This window comes from Mirounga leonina, unplaced genomic scaffold (genome assembly GCF_011800145.1).
Source record: "Mirounga leonina isolate KUSES-001 unplaced genomic scaffold, KU_Mleo_1.0 Mir_127, whole genome shotgun sequence".
NCBI classification, from domain to species: Eukaryota; Metazoa; Chordata; class Mammalia; order Carnivora; family Phocidae; genus Mirounga; species Mirounga leonina.
Genome location: NW_023270316.1, coordinates 11,640,819 through 11,662,718, shown reverse-complemented (window position 1 = coordinate 11,662,718; position 21,900 = coordinate 11,640,819). Strand labels below are relative to the sequence as shown.

General features: G+C 42.2%; 1 protein-coding gene across 2 annotated transcripts in view; it reads left to right on the top strand.

The window, feature by feature from the left end:
- TM9SF2 (transmembrane 9 superfamily member 2) overlaps positions 1–16,064 on the top strand; it is a 70,696-nt gene extending 54,632 nt beyond the window's left edge. The window contains exon 17 of one of the 2 annotated variants that reach the window (XM_035003117.1): positions 15,906–16,064. In XM_035003117.1, the coding sequence (XP_034859008.1) occupies positions 15,906–16,033 (128 nt within the window). In that variant the 3' untranslated portion in view covers positions 16,034–16,064. Of the gene's footprint in view, positions 1–3,170; positions 3,866–15,905 lie in introns of those variants that run through there. The other variant, XM_035003118.1, reaches the window with a different exon arrangement.
- The last annotated feature ends 5,836 nt before the right edge of the window (positions 16,065–21,900 follow it).

Genomic DNA, 21,900 nt, shown 5'->3' with positions numbered 1-21,900 from the left:
ACAATCATAGAACACTCCTTATTCCAGAAGTTTTAAACTACAGGTTTATATCTCCACTTTAAAATCCAAGTACCGGCGCGCCTGGGTGGCTCAGTTGGTTAAGCGACTGCCTTCGGCTCAGGTCATGATTCCAGGGTCCCGGGATCGAGTCCCACATCGGGCTCCCTGCTCTGCGGGGAGCCTGCTTCTCCCTCTCCCACTCGCCCTGCTTGTGTTCCCTCTCTCGCTGTGTCTCTCTCTGTCAAATAAATAAATAAAATCTTTAAAAATAAATAAATAAATAAATAAAATAAAATCCAAGTACCTAGGTGGGAAACTGTATTGGTATTTGTTACATATGTGTGTCTTATCTGTTCACTAGATAAAAGTTTTCTGCATCTTAGAGCCCTTAGAGTAGTTGCTTGGTAAACATTTATAGAATAACCAAACTAAAAAAAAAGAAGTTGTGGGACCTTTCTTTTTCACAAAAAAAGTGCATCTAAAATTTTATCTTGGATTGTGTTGCATGCTCTGTGAGGAAGTATAGGATCTGAAAAGGAAGAGGGAATTAAAAATAAATTAGAACTGTTCTATTTTTTAGTCATCTGTTAACATTTGAGAGTATTAGGTAGGGTTTGAAATTCCCTGTTGCTGTATCAGCGTAGAATGAACTTCAGGCTCTTACTCTGATTCTGTATTCCAGGTCATTGGTCAGACAGAGTGGGATAGGTGTATGGGGGGAGGGGGGTGTTTATCGTGGCGCCATGTGTTAGCTAAGATAGGTCCACAGCCATAAATCTTAATTAGTAGTCTGTAAAGCAGAGGTAGCCTATGAAACAAGGAATTACTGTTTTTGTGCATCTGTATCCGTGTGTCCGTAAGTGCATATATAGAATAATTTATTCCTTGCCTACACACAAAGTAGTGATCTTAGTGAATGTCTCATTTTTTCCAGGCATGTGATAGATAGTTTAACCAACACCTAAAACTTTAATGTTCTTGATTTTTAGTGTCATAATTTTTTTATTCAGAGTAAAACTTCATAATCCAAATTTGGGAGCCACCTCAAATTAATCAACCAGTTTAACCAATAACTTTTGGTGTATTTTACTTTATGGGAAAGATTCTCTCTACAGGGGAGTGGTGAGCTCTTTGAGTATCTTGCATGTTTCTAAAGTGGGATACATCTGTATTTACTTCAATACTCCAAACCACCATGTTACTGAAGTCAGTCTGTTTTACAAAACAAAACAATGCTTCTGTCACATAAGGAAAGATGCCACTTTCATTATGTACATTATATTTATCCCATATTAAAAACAAAATAAAATACTAAAAGTATTTTGTTAAGAACAAAACCTAAGGTTGCCAAATATGGTGATAAATGTATTTTCTCGTCTTTAAATATCTTATTATCTTGAAGTTCTTGGTAAGCATAAGATTGTTTAAACACATTTATGTTTTCACCATTACTTTTCTAAAATAGCCCCAGCCTCTTCACAAACCTTACTTTTGAATATCCAAAAGGTGTATTTTTATGTCCTCCAAAACACACAGTGACTGGCACATTTTAGGGGCATGTATGGTAACATCCCATAGTCTCTTGACTTAGAAAATCCCCTTTAATACTTTTTCTTTGTCTTATATTTAAAACAGTGGTGAAAACATTGGAACTTCATATATAAAGCTTACACAAGGATATGTATATCCCCTTCTGTGTTCTTCAGCACTTAGACTTATATTCTCAGGGGGTAATTCTGGAAAAATTCCCAGTTTTAAAAAATATGGTAAGCAGTTCACAATTTAGTAAATATTCTTTTGCAAAACGGAGTCTCTGAATTTGTTTAGTAAATCTAAGCATGGTAAGGTTTAAAATAGCACTGTACTTGAAGTCAGAAAAAGTGAATTTGCATTTTGATCCTGCCTACCAGCCAGCCATGTGGCCATTAGACATTTACTTAACTGATCCTCATTTTTGTCACCTGTCTAGGATTCAAATTTTTTGGAATCTAGACTGATGAAGGTACTTGAAAACCAAAGCATACCTTTTTTCATGAATCATCTCATTTACTCTATATAGGGCAGATGAAATTATCTCTGTTTTATTAATTTTATTTATTTTTTAAAAAGCTTTTATTTATTTGAGAGAGAGACAGATAAGTGACAGAGATAGAGAGAGCACAAGCAGGGAGGAGAGGGAGAAGCAGACTCCCGCCGAGCAGGGAGCCCGATGCGGGGCTCGATCCCAGGACCCTGGGATCATGACCTGAGCCAAAGGCAGATGCTTAACCGACTGAGTCACCTAGGCGCCCCTATTTTATTTTATTTTAAAGATTTTTTTTTTTTTTTTAAGATTTTATTTATTTGACAGAGAGAGACACAGCGAGAGAGGGAACACAAGCAAGGGGAGTGGGAGAGGGAGAAGCAGGCCTCCCGCCGAGCAGGTAGCCCGATGTGGGGCTCGATCCCAGGACCCTGAGATCATGACCTGAGCCAAAGACAGACGCTTAACTGAGCCACCCAGGCGCCCCCAGATTATCTCTGTTTTAATAAGAAATGGGCTTGGAGATTTCCGTTGACTAGTCCGAGGATAATGCACACAGTCCTGACAGAGCTGCTCTGTCCTTTGACAGCATGCCACCTCTCATATTCAGTGGGGGTGCATCTTTTTATTATCCTAATTTATCACTTTCAACACTTTGTAAAAACTTTCTGAGTTTAGTTTTATTGTAGTTCTTTGGAAACTGATAATTCCCAATAACTATACTTAGAAAATATCCCCATTTGATTATTTTATGAATCTGATATTCTGTTTAAGCTATTCATGTCATACCTTGAATTAATTTTAATAGCAGTTTTCCATTTTGTGATAAAATATTCTTAAATAGGAAAGGAAAATTGGTATCCTATCCATCTTTTAATTTCAGGTTTCTTGCATGTAATAAGGAAAAGAATGTATTATGGAAAGCTTAGGTAATCTTAAAGTATTAAAAGTCCTGTTTCTGTAAAAAAATTTGATTTGAGATAGTTGTATATTTTTCAAAAAAGCTTATGGATCTATGGTATATTCCTAGTAAGAGTTTATAGTTTTGTGGCTTTTTTTTAAAGGAACCAATCATTTTAAGTCTGTGTTTTTGGTAAATTATGAAATTTCCTCTGGAAAGTGTTTATTTTTGTTTTTTCTTTTATAGGAACAATTGGCTTCTTTGCATGCTTTTGGTTTGTTACCAAAATATACAGTGTGGTGAAGGTTGACTGAAGAAGCCAGTGTGTCCAGTTAAAACAGAAATAAATTAAATTCTTCATCAACAAAGACCTGTTTTTGTGACTACCTTGAGTTTTATCAGACTTATTGGCCTAGTAATCCTTCAGAAACAACATAATTCTAAATACACCTCTTCCCGTACACCTGTCACCACAAAATGTGTTTTCAACACTAAAACATTTGTAATGTGATTTGATTAAGTATATATTCAGTTGTTCTCAATGAAGAGCAAATTTAAATATTATGTGCATTTGTAAATACAATAGCTATAAAATTTTCAATACTTTTAATGGCAGAATAGAGGAGGCCATATGAAACAGTACTGATGAAATGCAGGACAGTTCATTGTAAATAGGATTTTCTAGGCTCGGTAGGTGGAAAGAATTATTTTTCTTTGAAGGAAATAACTTTTTATCATGGTAATTTTGAAGGATGATTCATATGATGTGTTTATTGGGGGGATGTGGCTTTTAAAAAAAAAATCTTGTATTGGTTGTAACTGTTCATATCTTCTTCTCTGTGTTGACTTCATTATTCCCATGGTATTGGCCTTTTAAACTATGTGCCTCTGAGTCTTTCAATTTATAAATTTGTTATCTTAATAAATATTGTAAAAACGTCTTCACTGCATCATTACCTATTGTATATTCAAGGAGAGTCTATAAACAAATCTGTTTACTAATGGTATTTTAAAATGGTGTATACTGTTTTATCAGATTTTACTGATTTTTGTTCATGTAACACTTTCTTGGTTGATCTAAATGAAATTCCAGTCTCTTGGGCTTTGTGATAAATCTGAGATTTTCATTATTAGGCAGTAATAGAAATTTTAGTTGTGCACATCTAGCCAGATAAATGATGTAAGTCTAGTAGTTAACTGTTAGCCTCACTACATTGCCATTGAGGATTTTATATTTTTGACCTGTTTTTCAAAATACAGTATTTTTTATTTTTTAATAAAAATCTCAATCATTATTATTTTTTAGAGAGAGAGCATGAGCAGGGAGGGAGGACTGCAGAGAGAGGCAGAAGGAGAGGGAGAGAATTTTAAGAAGGCTTCAGGCCCAGTGGGGAGCCTGACGCAGACCCTGAGATCATGACCTGAGCTGAAATCAAGAGTTAGAATCCCAACCGACTGAGTCACCCAGGTGCCCCATTTTTAGTTTTTTTAACTCAGTATTTGTTTATACATTAGCAATGACTAGCAAATCTCCCTCTTTATGATTACATTGTCTTCACTTGGATTTCATAGTTTGATTTCTTAAAAGTTAAGAAATAACTTTCTGGGGTACCTGGGTGGTTCAGTGGGTTAAGCATCTGCCTTCAGCTCAGGTCATGATGCCACAGTCCTGGGATCGAGGCCCCTCCCCTCCCCCACCCCTCAGGCTCCCTGCTTAGCGGGGAGTCTGCTTCTCCCTCTGCCTCTGCCCCTCCCTCCCACTCGTGCTCTCACTCTCTCTCTCAGATAAATAAATAAAATCTTTGAAAAAAAGAAATAACTATTTCTCTTTCACATTCATCTGACTAATTGAAATCCATTTATGTGGAAAAAGAAGTTTGGGATGATTTCAGAAACATTAGTCTGCTTACACCTATAAGAATATTCATCTTGTATTTTAGGGACTTGGTGCTTGCTGCTTATGAGAGAACAAATCAGATGGTAAGGTTGCTGGGCAATAATTTTATGTTATCCTTTTTTAAGAAAACTAACCTGTTGGTTCTTTGTTTTTGTTTTTTAAGATTTTATTTATTTATTTGACAGAGAGAGACACGGCAAGAGAGAGAACAGAAGCAGGGTGGGTGGGAGAGGGAGAAGCAGGCTTCCCGCTGAGCAGAGAGCCCGATGTGGGGCTCGATCCCAGGACCCTGAGATCATGACCTGAGCCAAAGGCAGTCGCTTAAGGACTGAGCCACCCAGGCACCCCCTAACCTGTTGGTTTTGAAGCGTGAAGGAGCTCTAGTTATTTTTAACTTCTCACATAGAGACCTAAGATAGAGAAGTTCCTTTCAAATTTATTTTCTACATCTGTTGAAGTATATTTAGTTTTTATATATAATATTGTTAAAGTACAGTTGAGATAAGCTGGTTGACTAAACAGAAGGCTTTATTAAAAAACTGTATTCAGAACTAGGTTAGTTTTGTTGATTAAGCTTAAATTTTATTTTTCCTTCCCTGAACAATTAGCTTAGTGACTAAAACAGACAACTTACTGTTTTGATAGAACTTTTTAATTTAAAACTTTTATTTTTCTTTATACTTTGCAGTAAGCACATTTTACACTTAAATGAGGCAGTTGGAAAAAATAAAAAGATCAAAGGAAAAGAGATAGGAGGGAGTAAAGACGAGGAAGGCGACAGCGAAGAGGAAGGCAAGACCCGTGGTAAGAAGGGCTGTGGAGGATGCGGCCTCTTCTCTGTGGCTTTGCCTGCCTGAGGAGTCAGCTGCCGTGGTTCCAGCTCACTCGCCTTGCTTGGCACTGTGCCGTGAACACAGGGCAGTCACAGGATGTCTGAGTCGTTTTTTCTTTTCTCGTCGCTGCAGAATTTACCTAGTTAGGCCTTTTTCTCTGTGTCCCAACTCTTGGCTGATTTGATCTTAAGCAACGCCAGTGTTCAAAGTAGTCTTAGTTAGTAACGCTAGTTAACATGTGCAGTTTGGGTTTTACGGCATATGATCAGTGCTATAAGTGAAAGGAGTGCGTCTAAAGGGTGCCGTGTAGGTAATGGAGCACTTGGGGGAAGTAGCTCAGGATAGACCTTTCTGTCTTCATCACACCATAGAAGGTGCAAAGCTTGTGCACAGCCCAGAAGTTGCTGTGTGGTCATAAATGGGCATCTGGTGCCTTTGTTCTAGTTGATGTTTGACTTGAAAAATAATATCTTAAATCTGTGCTATCAGTCCCTCATACTTTTACATATACTAGCTAAGATATGTAATGCCACAAGTCACAAAACACATTTAAAATTATAAAGCATTACAGGCCTTAAGGATGTTTTTAAATGATTAACTTTAGAAGGCTTTATAAAGGCCTGCTTTTGGTTTTTAATGAACAGGATAAATGACCTCTAACAGAATGCATTCCTCACTTTTTGCCTATTGATAGCAGGACATTCTAGTATTTCGTTAATATGTAAATTTATGTCATTAAAGTATTTTTCCATATCTGTATTTTTCTCCTATAGCCTGGACAGTGGCCATAACATCTCTGCCTGCAATGAAATCTATATGTAGGACATAAAGCTTTTTGCTTTCTCAGAAATTTTTACTTTGACAGAGTCAAACCTGTTTCCTTCTGCTGATTTGCTCTCTCCTTGTCTATATATAATTTGAAGTCCAAACACTAAAAATCATTGTTTCTGCACATTTCTCTAGCTTTTGAAATTCTACTGGATTTCTATGTCCTGCCCATTTAAACTTCCTATCTTTGTTCTCACATTTGATTATCTTTCATTCTCTTTTATTCTTTGGCCCCCTCATAGAGTTGACATTTTTATTAATAATGAATTATTTTATAAAGAAGAAAGCATTGGCTCCTAAAAGTCCTATTTATTATTTCCTTTGGATATTTTTAGCAGAAAGCAGTCTAGGCCACATGAATGGTCTTGACTGTGCTATATAAATAGTACTGTAATAGGTCATAGGTCATTAATTTCTCTGAAAAGAATTAAAAATACGACAGATTTAACTAAAAAATGATAGATTGAAGGATTAGTGTTTATTTTTAGAAGCTAGTTTTTACTGGTACTTTATCATCAATGATGTCTATGTAGAACTCAAATCTGATTTTCTTCCTCAATATAAGCTAAATGTTTTTGTTAACATCATTATCGAAGAAAATAATAGGCCAGTGAGTCAGAGTGAACCAGGCTCTCTTTTCTGGCTAAGGCTGCAGCCAGACAAGGTGTGTTGCAGTGTGTTGACTGGGACTGTTCAGGTACAGTAGCAAACTAAGGTGGTAGGGCGAGGGTTGCCCACAGGAGAGTTGCTTCCTGTGTCCTGCTTTGGCAGGGCTAGGGTGGAAGGAGCTGTGGACTCAGAAGAACCCATCCCATGATCCTGCTGCCGAACCACACCCCACCACAGAGTCCTCGGTGGCCACCACCACTAGGAGTCAAAGGACACTCTCCAGACTCTTACTCCTCTGCTCTGGATTATGTGACTTCGAAGAACCTCACCAACCCCCTGAGGAGAAGGAGTCATGATAAGAAACATGAAGCTGCAGAACTGAGGTGGGAGAATCTTCCTTTAGGACATCGGGAAACTAGATGGTAAGAACTGGGAGCACCTGAGCGCAGTGGCGTTTGCTTTACCTGCGGGGAGACAGTGAATCAGTCATGACTGGAACTGCACAAACCAGCTGCCATCAAAAATCACCCCTCTTCCCCCCATTCATATGACTTCCTTGAGACCCATTGCATGACTCGTATCAGAGGATTGGGCAATCTATCTGTGCAGGATGGGGGCCCGGGAATCTCGTGTCTTTGACAAACACACCCTGGGAGGCAGTAAGGACGAGGACCAAGATTCAGGCTGGCTTCCCTAAAGCCACCAGGGTGTTCGGACCTTCACCAACACAGTGATGCGTCTTTGGGTTACCTTTAACCATTCTAGAGGCTGTACGCCCACCTTTGTAAACGCACGCGTGCACGTGTGTGTATGTGTGAGAGATTTGAGTGGAAGTGACGTAAAGGGCCACAGGCGTTGGAATCCTGCTCTGCCACCACTGATCAGACCCCTCCAGGGTAAAGGTTTTGGCCCAAGTAATCCTTCCCATCCCCTGAACTCCTAGTAATCTGTAAAGTTACATAATGATATTTGACAGCTCTATTACTGTCTTAAATATTACTCAGATTATTGTTTAACTTTGCAGGCTTATCCTCCCAAATCGATCACAGGATTCTTTCTGAAGGGCAGGAACCACTGCTTCCATCATCTTTGGTTCATGCCCAGTGCACAACAGTACTTGGCACATAATAGGTGTGTATTTATTGAGTGAAACTAAGAATTTAGGTAAATGATAGTGATTTTAAATATTTAAATTGTTTGATATAATGACGTAAAGACACCATTTCCATATTTTTTTTAGCTCTCAGGTTCTAGAACGTGCTGTTTTGATTCCATAAAATCGTGCATTTTAATGCGTATCCAGCAACATTGTCTTGTACACTTGTTCCATGATCATTGACAGTTGTTAAAACAAATCAGCACTGGCAGAACTTGGCCAGCTCCTCTCTACACTTAGTTTGAACTGTTACCCATGGAACCAGCTCAAACATAAAGCTACAAAGAGGCTAATTGAAATCAGAATGCTGGGTCATTTCTCATTCAAACAAAACAGATGGCCCTCCTTGCCGCACTTCTGTCAAACTTTGGGGGGAAATGATTAAATGCATTTTTAACTCCCACACATGCTTACTGGGCTCCTCAAAGGAATTAACACACAGCTATGCAGAGGGTGGAGGAGAGAGGGCTTTTTTTTTTAATAGTAGAGCTTGTTTCCCTTTACCTTGGAGGTTTAAGAAAAAGCACTTTATCAGGATAGCTACTATTCACAGTTTCAGCTTAGATTCTGAATATTTATTTTAATTTTCACTATTTTATTTCAGTTTTTCCTTGGGAATACGTAATTCATGTACATGGTACACAATTCAAACTGTACTAAAGAGTATAGAGAAAATCTATCTTCATCCTCTAGTCACCGAGTTCTCCACCCAGAAGATAATCACTGTTAACACTTTCCTATGTATCTTTCCAGAAATCAAGACTTCATTTTTAATTTACCCACTCGAAACCTCTTATTTGGATCCTTATTTAGATGACAATTTTAATAGTATTTGGTTTCAACGTTGACTGTGAGGATTTTAAGAAAGCAGCTGTGGGGATTGTGTTTTATTGTGCAGTGTGTTCGGCATGTAGTACAAAGCATCACTGTTATTAAATAACACCTCAGTGATATTTAATAAATACGTAAAGTGATGTCAGCTACCTCTTAAAAACTGTTTGGCAAAACAAATTTGAAGAAAGAAACTTCTATTGCTCCCTGACTCAGCCACCCACCGTCAGTACATGATGGCAGTGAGAACACTGCCAGATGCCTACTAATGGATGCACCATCTAATTCCATGGGTTGCTACACAGAAATGTGGCCCCTTATTACCGATCTTTGAAAAAAACGTAAAACCAACCTGATGGCAGCACTTGTCTGTCTTGATGTTTGCGCCTCCCTATTTGCCTCAGGAGCCCAGTGGGCTCCCTTTGCTTTCTCTCCACCACCACCCCCGCCACCACCACCAAAGTGCAGTTTCAGCAGAACTCACAGAAGTGATTTATTTCTACCTCAGGTGTGATTTTTGTTTTCTTTTAATCTCTGTCAGAATGGTTGCATTTTTAACCATATGAATACCAGTGGAATGAACTTTGTTTTCTGGAAAAGAAAACCCACAGGTCAGCGTGAACAGGTGTGGAGTGCGGTTCCTTTGGCTCCTCTGACACGGCTCCACTGCGGCGGCTGCTTCCTTCGCTCACCCATGCCTCGTGCTGTGGCCGGGGCTAACTTTGGGACGGGGGTGCCGCCTCCCAACTCGGGCTCCAGGTCCCAGCAACTTCCCCAACACATCCCGCCACACCCTGGCTGCCCAGAATAGTCCCAGGAGAGTGAAGCACTCCGCACCAAACTAACCCCAAGGGGTGTTGGGCAGAGCCTCCCTGAGCGCCTATGAGTTGCTCTCTTCCACCAGAAGAGGAAGCCTATTTTCAAAGCTGTGAAAAATCCTTAAAATCTACTTTTTTTTAAAAAAAGATTTTATTTTATTTATTTGACGAGAGAGAACACGAGAGAGGGAACACAAGCAGGGGGAGTGGGGGAGGGAGAAGCAGGCTTCCCGCCGAGCAGGGGCTCGATCCCAGGACCCTGAGATCATGACCCGAACAGAAGGCAGTCGCTTAACGACTGAGCCAGCCAGGCCCCCCTGTAAAATCTACTTTTATCCTTCCTGACTTACCTTTACATTCAAATATTGAATCTCTAGGTTGCGGTAGTTATATATGAGTAAATATATGTGAAATTCTGTCAGCAAGTGGCAGAGGGCTAGAAAGGAGTTAGGTCATTTTATATTAAGTGACAATTACCTCTCATTCTCCCAATGTCTTGTCCCATAAGCAATGGTTTGGCATTTGCAATATTTATCCTGATTTTGCCAGATTTTCTATAATGTGAAAGTGTTGTGTACACACATTATAAAGAGTAACATATTACTTTCTTTTTAAAGAAATTTTTTTAAAGTTTTAATTCCAGTATAGTTAACATACCAGTCTATATTTGTTTCAGATGTACGACATAGTGATTCAACAATTCCATACGTTACTCAGTGCTCATCACAATAAGTGTGCTCTTAATCCCCATCACCTGTTTCACCCATCCCCTCACCACCTCCCCTCTGGTAACCACCAGTTTGTTCTCTATAGTTAAGAGTCTGGTTTTGGGGGGGCACCTGGCTGGCTCAGTTGGAAAAATATGTGACTCCTGATCTCAGGGTTGTGAGTTTGAGCCCCACGTTGGGTGTAGAGATTACTTAAAAATAAAATCTTTTTTAAATGAGTGGGTTTTGGTTTATCTTTTTTCTTTGTTCATTTCTTAAATTCCACATCTCAGTGAAATCATATGTCTTTGACTGACTTATTTCCCTTAGCATTATACCTTCTAGATCCACCCATATTGTTGCAAATGGCAAGATTTCATTCTTTTTTGTGGCTGAGTAATATCCCATTGTTTATGTATACCACATCTTCTTTATTCATCAATTGATGGACACTTGGATTGCTTCCATATTTGCCTATTGTAAATAATGTTGCAATTAACCTAGGGGTGGATATATCATTTCAAATTAGTGTTTTCATATTCTTTGGGTAAATACCCAGAAGTGGAATTGCTGGGTCACATGGTGGCTCTATTTTTAACTTTTTGAGGAACCTCCATCCTGTTTTCCACAGTGGCTGCACCAGCCTGCATTCCCACCAACAGTACACAAGGGTTCCTTTTTTCCCACATACTTGGAAATTCTTGTGGGTTGTTTTTTTTTTTTTTTAAGATTTATTTATTTATTTGAGAGAGTGCACATGAACAGGGGGTAGACCAGACTCCCCGCTGAGTAGGGAGCCCAACACGGGACTCAATCCCAGGATCCTGAGATTATGACCTGAGCTGAAGGCTGATGCTTAACTGAGCGACCCAGGGGCCCGCCCCTCTTGTGTTTTTTATTTTAGCCATTCTGATAGGTGTGAGGTGATATCTCATTATGGTTTTGATTTGCTTTTCCCTGATGATAAGTGATGTTGAGCATCTTTTCATGTGTCTGTTGGCCATCTGTATGTCTTCTTTGGAGAAATGTCTGTTCATGTCTTCTGCCCATTTTTAATTGGATTATTCAGGTTTTTGTTTGGTGTTGAGTTGCATAAATTCTTTATATATTATGGTATTAACCTCTTATCAGGTATGTCATTTGCAAATATCTTCTCCCATTCAAGTAGGTTGTGTTTTTGTTTTGTTGATTGTTTCCTTTGCTGTGCAGAAGCTTTTCCTTTTGATGTAGTCCCAGTGGTTCATTCTTGCTTTTGTTTTCCTTGCGTTAGGAGACATCTAGAAAAACATTGCTATAGCTGATGTCAGAGAAATTACTGTGTGTGCTCTTTTCTAGGATTTTTATGGTCTCAGGTCTCACACTTAGGTCTTTAACCCATTTTGAATTTATATTTGTTTATGGTGTAAGAAAGTGGTCCAGTTTCATTCTTTTGCATGTAGCCGTCCAGTTTTCCCAGCACCAATTTTTTGAAGATACTGTCTTTTCTTCATTGCATATTCTTGCCTCCTTTGTTGTAGATTAATTGACCATATAAATGTGAGTTTATTTCTGGCACATCCATTGATCTATGTGTCTGTTTTTGTGACAGTACCATACTATTTTGATTACTACAGCTTTGTAGTATATCTTGAAATCTGGGATTGTGATACCTCCAGCTTTGTTCTTCTTTTTCAAGACTGTTTTGGCTATTTGGAGTCTTTTGTGACTCCATACCGGTTTTAGGATTATTTGTTCTAGTTTACTCCTTATATTCGTAAAATCTTAACATGACCACTATGGAAAAAAGAGGAATCGTTAAGAGGATAGCAAGAAGGAACTGGTGTGGTTCATTCTGAGGTTTAGAGTCATTGCTTGGGTGGTAGGAGGCAAGCCCAAGTCCCCGCCAGTCAAGGCAAGGGACAGTAGTAAAAACCAGCTGGAGGTTGACCAAGCAATGTTCATCGACTGGGACCTGCTAGTTGAAGAGCCCAGATTTACTGGTTTTCTAGTGAACAGAAAATGCGAATCAAATAGAGGATGTAGCAGTTGGACGGTAACTGTCATTGAGATAGAAATGTGGAGAGGTTAAGGGAGGACAATGAGCCTGAGTCCCTGCTACCATGCCAATTACTCTCTGAATAAGGCAAGTGGCCTCTTGGCCGAATTGGAGTTCAGGATGTTGCCCTTGGTTTGTGCTTTTTGTTTCCATGTCTGCGCTGGGCAGGGCCAGAGACAAAGCTGCAGTAACCTGTGAACACCCCGTAAGCACTGAAGGAACAAGATCCAATGGGTGGGATGCCAAGAGATGACATGGAGGGAAGTTCCAGAACTCTCAGTCTGTAGGCCCACGGCAGTCCTCAGGAAAATGAACTGTTGCATTAACTCTCTCCTGTCTTCAAATGGAATTTGGTGAGTTCCTCAGTCAAAAGCAAGTTTTAGAAGCTGCTCAGGGCCTGAGTGCAAGGAAGGCCTGAGCCAGGCCAGGCCACCTGGTAGAGTGTGGCTGAAGCGCATCCCAGAGAGACTTCCCCTGCGTGTGGAAGCCACAGATCAGTGTCCTGCATGGCTCATGTAAAGGACATGGTGCTGACATGTGGTCCCCCACTAGGGGACAGGGAATCTATCTTGTAATTTCTTAGGTTTTCTGGCAGGTTCTGAGGGATGTGCTGCCTGGGCTGTGGTCACCAGTTACTTTCCTAGGAAGAATGGTCTAAGTGATGGTCTCTAATTCCATAGAAATATAGGGCTTCTAGGGAATAATTAAGATGGCCTTTCTTTCTCCCTTCCCATGCCACACCCAGCAGAAGCACCCAGAACTCCTCAACTGTTAAGAATCAAAGCACATTTCTCTAATGGGGACCAGGACACAGCTCTCCTTTTTTTTTTCCCTGACAGAAATAATTTCTTTCTTTTTCTTTCTCTCGCTTTCTTTTTTGAGAGAATTATAAATTTATGTGCAGTTGTAAGAAATGACAGAGAGATCCTGTGTTCACCTTGCCCAGTTTTTTGAATCCTTGTTTTCTGCTCCGAATGGGGTGGGGAGGGGATTGTCTGCAAGAAGGGAGTCTTTCCTGTGTGTATTTACGGTTGCTAAGAAGTGGGACATTTTCCCTCCAACCTGCTCTCTGAGAGGAGGAAATTTTAAGTTTCATACTGACTGGCTCCTTGGTCTCCCTCCATGACCACCAGACCCAGTGAGTCTTAAATCAGTGCTTCTCAAACTTCCACGTGCTTGTGAATCAACTGAAGATCTTAAGATGCAGATTCTGATCCACTGGGCCTGGGAAGGGTCCAGAGATTCTCCATGTCTCACCAGCTCCACGTAATGTGATATTCTTTGTTCCTGGGCTGTGTTCAAGTAGCAAGGACCCAAAGACCACTGGAACCTTTGAGCCCCCTCCCCCTCACGGAAGAGGAAGCTGAGACCCAGGTCACTTAAGCAATTTAGCCAAAGTCACCCACAGTGCCCACAACCAGCCCCTCCCTGCCCCCATCACTGACAGCACCCCATAAGCCCCACCACCCACTTAGGGAAAATGACATTCTTCTCAGGAAGCAGCCAGAAAGTCCTGCTCTAGTATGTATTTAATGAGCTAATGCAATTTCCTCCGGGGGATTTCTGCCGTTTTAGTCTAGTCTTACTTGGTTTGTGTCCACTAAACAGATTCCAGGCTCTATCAGTATAAATGAGCACCTATTTCATAAACTGAGTTTCATCAAACAAACAGACTCATAGCTTTCAGGGTCTGTGAGAGTGGTATGCTGTCAATCTTGTTACCAACTCTTAGGGGCTGAATCGTCTCCCTAAAATTCCTATGTTGAAGTCTTGACCCCCAGTACCTCAGAATGTGACTATATTTGGACATAGGGCCTTTAAAGGGGTAGTTAAGTTAAAATGAGGTCATATGGGTGCACCTTGATGCAATATGACCAGTGTCCTTATAAGAAGAGATGAGGACACAGACACACATGGGGGAAGATGATGTGAACATACAGGAAGAAGAGAGAGGAGTCAGGAGAAACTAAACCTGCCAACACCTTGATCTTGGACTTCCAGCCTCCAGAACTGTGAGAAAGAACTTTGTGTTGCTGAAGCCCCCAGCCCGTGGTCGGCAGCAACGGCAAACTCAGAAGCCAGGATTAGGATAGAGACAGACGGGACGTAACAAAAAGTCCTTGGCATATTCTGCAGAGAAGCGTGCTAGAGGGTGGCGGTCTTTCAGCAGCAGGAGCAGGTTGCTGATCCTAGTTTCTGGGAAGAGGCGGACAGGGCAAAGTAGAATGTCCATTCTCCAAACTGCACACCCTGCCCCAACGAGAGATTGTCTTATGCTTATTCTAATCAGGCTCAGTCAAAAAGAAGAGAAAAATATTCATAGCATTGTTCACAACAGCCAAAAGGTGGGAACAATCCAAATGACCATCAACAGATGAATGGATAAACCAAGGTGAATGTAGAGACAATGGGATATTATTCAGCCTTAAAAAGGAATGGAATTCTGACATGTGTTACAACACAGATGGACCTTGAAAACGTCATGCTCAGTGAAATAAGCCCATCACAGAAGTACACATGTTGTACCATTCCACTGATACGAGGTACCCAGAGTACCTCGTATTTCATAGAGACGGGGGCGCCTGGGTGGCTCAGTCAGTTAAGCACCTGCCTTCGGCTCAGGTCATGATCCCGGGCTCCTGGGATCAAGTCCCACATCAGGCTCCCTGCTCAGTGGGGAGTCTGTTTCTCTCTCTCCCTCTACTCTTCCCCTGCTCCTGCTCACTCTCTCTCTCTCAAATAAATAAGTAAAATCTTTAAAAAAAATTCATAGAGACAGAAAATAGAGTAGGTGGGAGATACTGTTCAATGAGCACAGAGTTCATGTTTGGGTCGATGGAAAATTTCAGATACAGATAGTGGTAATGGTTATACAATATTATGAATGTATTCAATGCCGCTCAACTGCACACTTAAGGTGACAATTACTATGTTGTATTTCCACCACAGTTTTATACATTTAGCATAAATCTAAAAGTTAATATTTTTAAAGAATTTTTTTTTCAAAAGGAAGAGAAAAAATGCCCTTAAGGAGTTTCACTCGGTTTCATCCTCTTAGCTGGGGAGAAGGTCTTGCTGGGAATGGAAGAAGGCATTTTGGATCTTGCAGTGGTGGGGCCGAGTCCAGACCCTGGGGGTCTCTCTATATATAGCCTCAAGTCAGCAAGGGGAGGGAAGTTAAGCGTGTTAGGAGGTGAGGAGAAGAGAATTGGAAAGATCCAATGACCGAGTTCACCTCTTTTGAATTCTCCCCCCACACACGTCCAGAGGCTGCTTCCTCATCCTTCCCCAACCCTGGCTTGATGTTCTCCATAGCTGCCTGTGTCTCTGAGCCTTCGGATGCCCATGCCTGTCTCACTTCACTCCTCTTTGCCTGTCGAAGAATCAGATTCTGAAAGGTAAAAAAAAAATCCTGACTTAGGGGGCGCCTGGGTGGCTCAGTCGTTAAGCATCTGCCTTAGGCTCAGGTCATGATCCCAGGGTCCCGGGATCGAGTCCCACATCGGGCTCCCTGCTCAGCAGGAAGCCTGCTTCTCCCTCTCCCATGCCCCCTGCTTGTGTTCCTGCTCTCGCTATGTCTCTCTCTCTGTCAAATAAATAAATAAATAAATCTTTAAAAAAAAAAAAAAATCCTGACTCTTCTATAGACTATAACATGCTTGCATGTGAAAGATTCTATTTAACTCATTAATTTAAGACAGACCCACTAAGATGTTAAAACCAGATCAAGTAAGATGTAGACTTCCAGGGATTTAGATTCCCTACTGGACTAATGTAATTTGCATCACTATGAACAGGACTCCTTGGCATCACTAGAGACGGGAAACATTTGCGTGACTCAGTTTTCTCCAAGTTTACTAATACCTCTACAGGTTGTAAAATAGGCCAATCAAAGACTATCAAATGTGCACACACCATTATAGGATCCGGTACGCCTGGCCAGTCTGGGGGACAACACCCCAGCATTTCATTGGGAGAATACTAATAGTCTTTTTTGCCCATTTCCAAATCTCTGACAGTTCTTCTGGCCTGCCTATTTTGCAGTGTATAAGTGGGTCCATGGGGCTCTCCTGAGTTCTAATCCAGCTCTGTGGGCCTGGCGTGCGTGGGAAGGAATCTGTCACTAAATCCCTGACTGAACCTGAACTCAAACCTCTGTGGGTCTGCTCCAGCTTGTCTTTCCTGAGCGGAGCTGCAATCACCCCATTAGCTGACCCCTTGCAAGGCCACCTGAGCCCCCACTTCATCCATGTTTACATTCCTGGGGGCCCATTATGATTTGGTGTGCAAGGGGAACACAGACTCTGCCAACAATCCAGCATGTTCTGCCTCAGCGTTTGCCATTTTGTCTTATTTAACCTACTTGTGGCCAAACCCTGAATATGGTTCCAGCTTGATCACCCTTAAACTGTGTGTCCACTTCCTTGGTGCCCAGCTGAGAAAACCAGTATCAGCTCCTGTAGTATGAGCCTTCCTTGCTCATTCTGTGGTACAGGCAGATGACAGCTCACAATGGAGAAGAAAATGAATAGGAAAATTAACATTTTTATAATATCTAAAACATTTATTAAATTGAGTGCCTATTATATGTTAGGCTTTATGGTAAGATATAAGATAGATTCAATAAATAAATAGCCAGCCTTCTTGATCTAATGGGGTAACAGCCAGAAAAGCAGATAATTAGCCATGATTGTGCATGGCATTCTAATGTCCCCATCTTTTTTTTTTTTTAAGATTTTATTTATTTATTTGACAGAGAGACACAGCGAGAGAGGGAACACAAGCAGGGGGAGTGGGAGAGGGAGAAGCAGGCTTCCCGCCGAGCAGGGAGCCCGATGCAGGGCTCGATCCCAGGACCCTGGGATCACGACCTAAGCCGAAAGCAGAAGCTCAACGACTGAGCCACCCAGGCGCCCCTGTCCCCATCTTTTAAAAGCTTGTTGCTTTGCCCCGATTCCCCATTGTTATAAGCTCTATCAGAGCGTATTTATGAGTTACCTCAAGCATATCTTGTTGTGCACAAGAAATGACTTGTTGGGACAAGTCATGCCATATAGGCTAGGTCTTCCCAGTCCCGGCTTGGATATTTTTACTCATACGTATGTCAGTTAATATGCTTTTGGGAAAATCTGGGTTTGATTAGGAAGGAGAAAAGAGTAGAAGGACCTGGGTAGATGTTACGGGTTAATTGTGTCTTTCAAAAAAAGGTAAGTCAAAGACCTAAGCCTCATACCTCAGAATGTGACCTTATTTGGAACTAGGGTTGTTGCAGATACAATTAGCTAAGCTGAGGTCCTACTGGAGTAGGGCGGGCCCTGATCCAATATGACTAGTGTCCTTACCAGAAGAGAAGAGAGAGACACACGGGGGAAGTGGGTGGTAAGGGGCAGAAGCTGCAGTGAGACGTGGCTGCAATCCAAGGAGCCCCAAGATGGCCAGCCGGGCACCAGAAGCAGGGAGAGGAAGAAAGGGTTCTCCCCTACAGGTCTGGGGCTGGGGGGAGGGGGAGTGGGGGGGTGGGGGGGTGGGGGGGGGCTGCTGCTGACGCCTTGCTCTCAGACTTGTAGCCTCCAGAACTACGAGAGAACAAACATTGCTGCTGCTTGGCCTCCTGGTTTGTGGGCATCTTTTCCGGCGGCCCTAGGACACTCATCCGGTAGGCAACCAGTAATGTCCCCTATTCAGTAAGGAAATGCGCTCTCAAGTGGGGACAGAATTGAAATTAAAATATCCATCTGAGGGAGCTCTGGAGCCGTCACTTCCTCGGGCCCAGTTTGACTTTCACCAAATGATGGACACATAATAGCTGTTTTCAGGTGACTCTCTTAACCACCCTTGGAAGGGATTCTGATTATTTCGAGTTTCTGTTCTATTGAAATGTGGATTCAGACCACAGATTGCCTTTATTGCATCTGAATGCCTTTGACCTGAGGGCTGCAGCTGAAAGTGCAGGATTCCAAGGGAGAGAGATGCCAATTAACCCATTAACTGTCTCTGACCTGCTCTGACCGTCCCAGTCAGGGCTGGGTGCTGGGGCAGTGTGATGACAGCTTTAATGAAGAAGAGTCACCCACGCCACCTGCCACTGTTGACAATGGGGTACTCCAGGGGACAGGAACGGGGTTGGGTTTTTTGTTTTTTGTTTTTTGGGTTTTGGGTTGTTTTGGTTTGGGGGTTTTGGTTTTGGGTTTTTTTTGTGGGTTTGGTTTTGGTTTTGGTTTTTTTTTTTTTTTTTTTTTTTTATGTTTTTCACAAGACAGGAAGCCGCAAAATCTGCTATGCTCTGGAAATTGAGACTGACAACATAGAAATTTTTCAATCTGTCCATTACTTCATGCCAAGCCTCGGAGGTTTGAATTGTCTTAGCCACTCACTCCTTGAAACTCTCGGCTCTCACTGTGGTTCCCAGACCGGCACCCTCAGCACCACCTGAGAACTTGTTAGAAATGCAGGTTCTTAAGGCCCCCATTCCAGACGCCCTGGATCAGAAACTCTGCCAGTGCGGTCCAGCAATCTGAGTTTCAACAAGCCATCGAGGGGATTCTGATGCCCACTAACGTTTGAGAACCAAAACTTGAATCTATTGACATCTGTGGCAAGGCATTGTCTTAAGGCGCTGCCTGGCCTTCTCGGCCTCTGCTTTCCCACGTCCTCGCCTCGCTCATTCCTCCTTTATGCCCCTGCTTGTGTGAGTATGTACGCATGCGCGCACACCTGCACTCCCGCAGCCTTCAGCGGGCATCCGGGAAAGCGTGAGCTATGGTCGGTTCCGTAGGTGGATCCACATGAGTCGGAAGCTCCGCTGGGATGTTAGTTAAGCTCCTTCAGGTTGTAAGCAAAGATCCTTTTCAGATTTTTTCAGGTGGCAGCATTGATTGTAAAGAAACAAAGAGAATGCGCCTCTCTTACTACAACAATCAGGAAAAAACTATGAGGGTATTTCTGAGAGAGAGAGGGGGAGGGACAGAAACAAAAAGAAGCAAGACAGGAAATCATCTCAGTGTCTAGGCTCCATGGAATCTTGGAATGTTCTTCATGACAAGCAGTGACTCCCAGCCACTCCAGCGGTCCAACATCGGGTGTCCTTTGCTACTGGCTCTAGGAACTCCACTTGCATATGACAGAGCTTCCTACATCTCTGCCTCTTCCGTGACTATTGCTGCTTCTCCTCGATGCCACCACCTACCCTTAGGTGTTATTGCCATGAGGGATCTGCACATTGCCTTTTTTGCTGCTTTCTTTCAGGCTGGCTGCCAATGTGGAGTTCCTCTGTCTCAAAGAGCCCCCAGAGACATCTGATTGGGTCTCCAGTGTCACTGTGTCAGCATAGAGCTTTCCCATTTGGGTGGAGAATCGCTACGGCCGGTCCAGAGGTGGCAGCTCTCACGTGGGCACCGGTCTCTGGTCAGTCAGGGGTGGCCAGGACACACGCGGGTACAGGCGAGAACCTGCTTAATGTTGCGGGGTACACAGAGAGATTCTGGGTGTCGTAGGCACTCAGGCGACATCAGACCCCTCTCTGGGTTAGGAGAGAGGCCTAGGAAGAAAATATAGATCTTAAAGTCATGACTGTGTAAGCAGATGGTAGTTAAAGCCTCATGCGTGGTAACGTTGTCCAGGAACGATGATAGAAAGAAAGAGAAACGGAAGCCCAGGGTCACTCACAGCTACTAAGGGGTAGATGGAGGGCCATTGGGATATAGGAACTAGCATTGCTGAGCACCTCCTGTTTACCAGGCTCTATGTTTTGATGCTTTACATAGATTACCTTATTTATTCTTTAAAACTCTTGCAAACCAGATATTATCATTATTGTCCCCAATTTACAGATGAGAAGGCTGACTGAGGTTCGCAAAAATCAGGATCAAGCAGCTTTATAAATGACAGAGCTGAGGTTTCAGGGCGGTTTTGTCCAATTCCAATATTGTTGCTCTTACTATGGTATATGAACTATATTGGCCTCAAGGATATGGTCTGAAACATGGTAGTGATACCAGGGAAAAGAATGTTTTCTGGAGGAAGTGATTAAGGGAGAAAACCTCTGAAAGGTGCCTCTTTGGGCAATTAGAAATTTGTCAATAAAACTTCTATTTCATTCGGGAGAGTCTGATTGCAATGAATTAAGAAGACTGGCAAAGGAGACAATGAGGGTCAGCTGTGAAGAGTAAGAAGTGGGGAAAGCCTTGTGTTATGTTATTGTTTGTTGTTTTACTGTGAGGATGGTCCAATCAGGAGACAGAATCCATGCCAGTAATTTGAACAGAGAAAATTTATTTATGTATGTATTTTTTTTTTTAAGATTTTATTTATTTTTTAGAGAGCGAGCGAGAGAGAAACAGCATGAGAGGGGAGAGGGTCAGAGGGAGAAGCAGGCTCCCCGGCTGAGCTGGGAGCCTGATGCGGGACTCGATCCCAGGACCCTGGGATCATGACCTGAGCCGAAGGCAGACGCTTAACCATCTGAGCCACCCAGGCGCCCTATGTATGTATTTTTAAAAATTTATTTTTTAGGGGCGCCTGGGTGGCTCAGTCGTTATGCGTCTGCCTTCGGCTCAGGTCATGGTCCCAGGGTCCTGGGATCGAGCCCCACATCGGGCTCCCTGCTCCGCCGGGAAGCCTGCTTCTCCCTCTCCCGCTCCCCCTGCTTGTGTTCCCTCTCTCGCTGTGTCTCTCTGTCATATAAATAAATAAAATCTTAAAAAAAAATTTTTTTTATATGTTTTAAAATTTAAATTCAATTAATTAACATAATGTATTATTGGTTTCAGAGGTAGACTTCAGTGATTAATCAGTCTTATATAACAGCCAGTGCTCATTACATCACGTGCCCTCCTTAATGTCCATCACCCAGACCCCATCCCCCACCTCCCTCCCTTCCAGCAATCCTCAGTTTGTTTCCTATGATTAAGAGTCTCTTATGGTGCAGCGCCTGGGTGGCTCAGTCATTGAGCATCTGCCTTCGGCTCAGGTCATGATCCCAGGGACCTGGGATCGAGCCCCGCATCAGGCTCCCTGCTCCGAGGGAAGCCTGCTTCTCCCTCTCCCACTCCCCCTGCTGTGTTCCCTCTCTCGCTGTGTCTCTCTCTGTCAAATAAATAAAATCTTTAAATAAAAAAAAAGGAGTCTCTTATGGTTTGTCTCCCTCTCTGATTTTGTCTTATCTTTTCCTCTCTTCCCCTATGATCCTGTTTTGTTTCTTAAATTCCACATTAGTGAAACCATATGATAATTGTCTTTCTCTGATTGACTTATTTCACTTAGC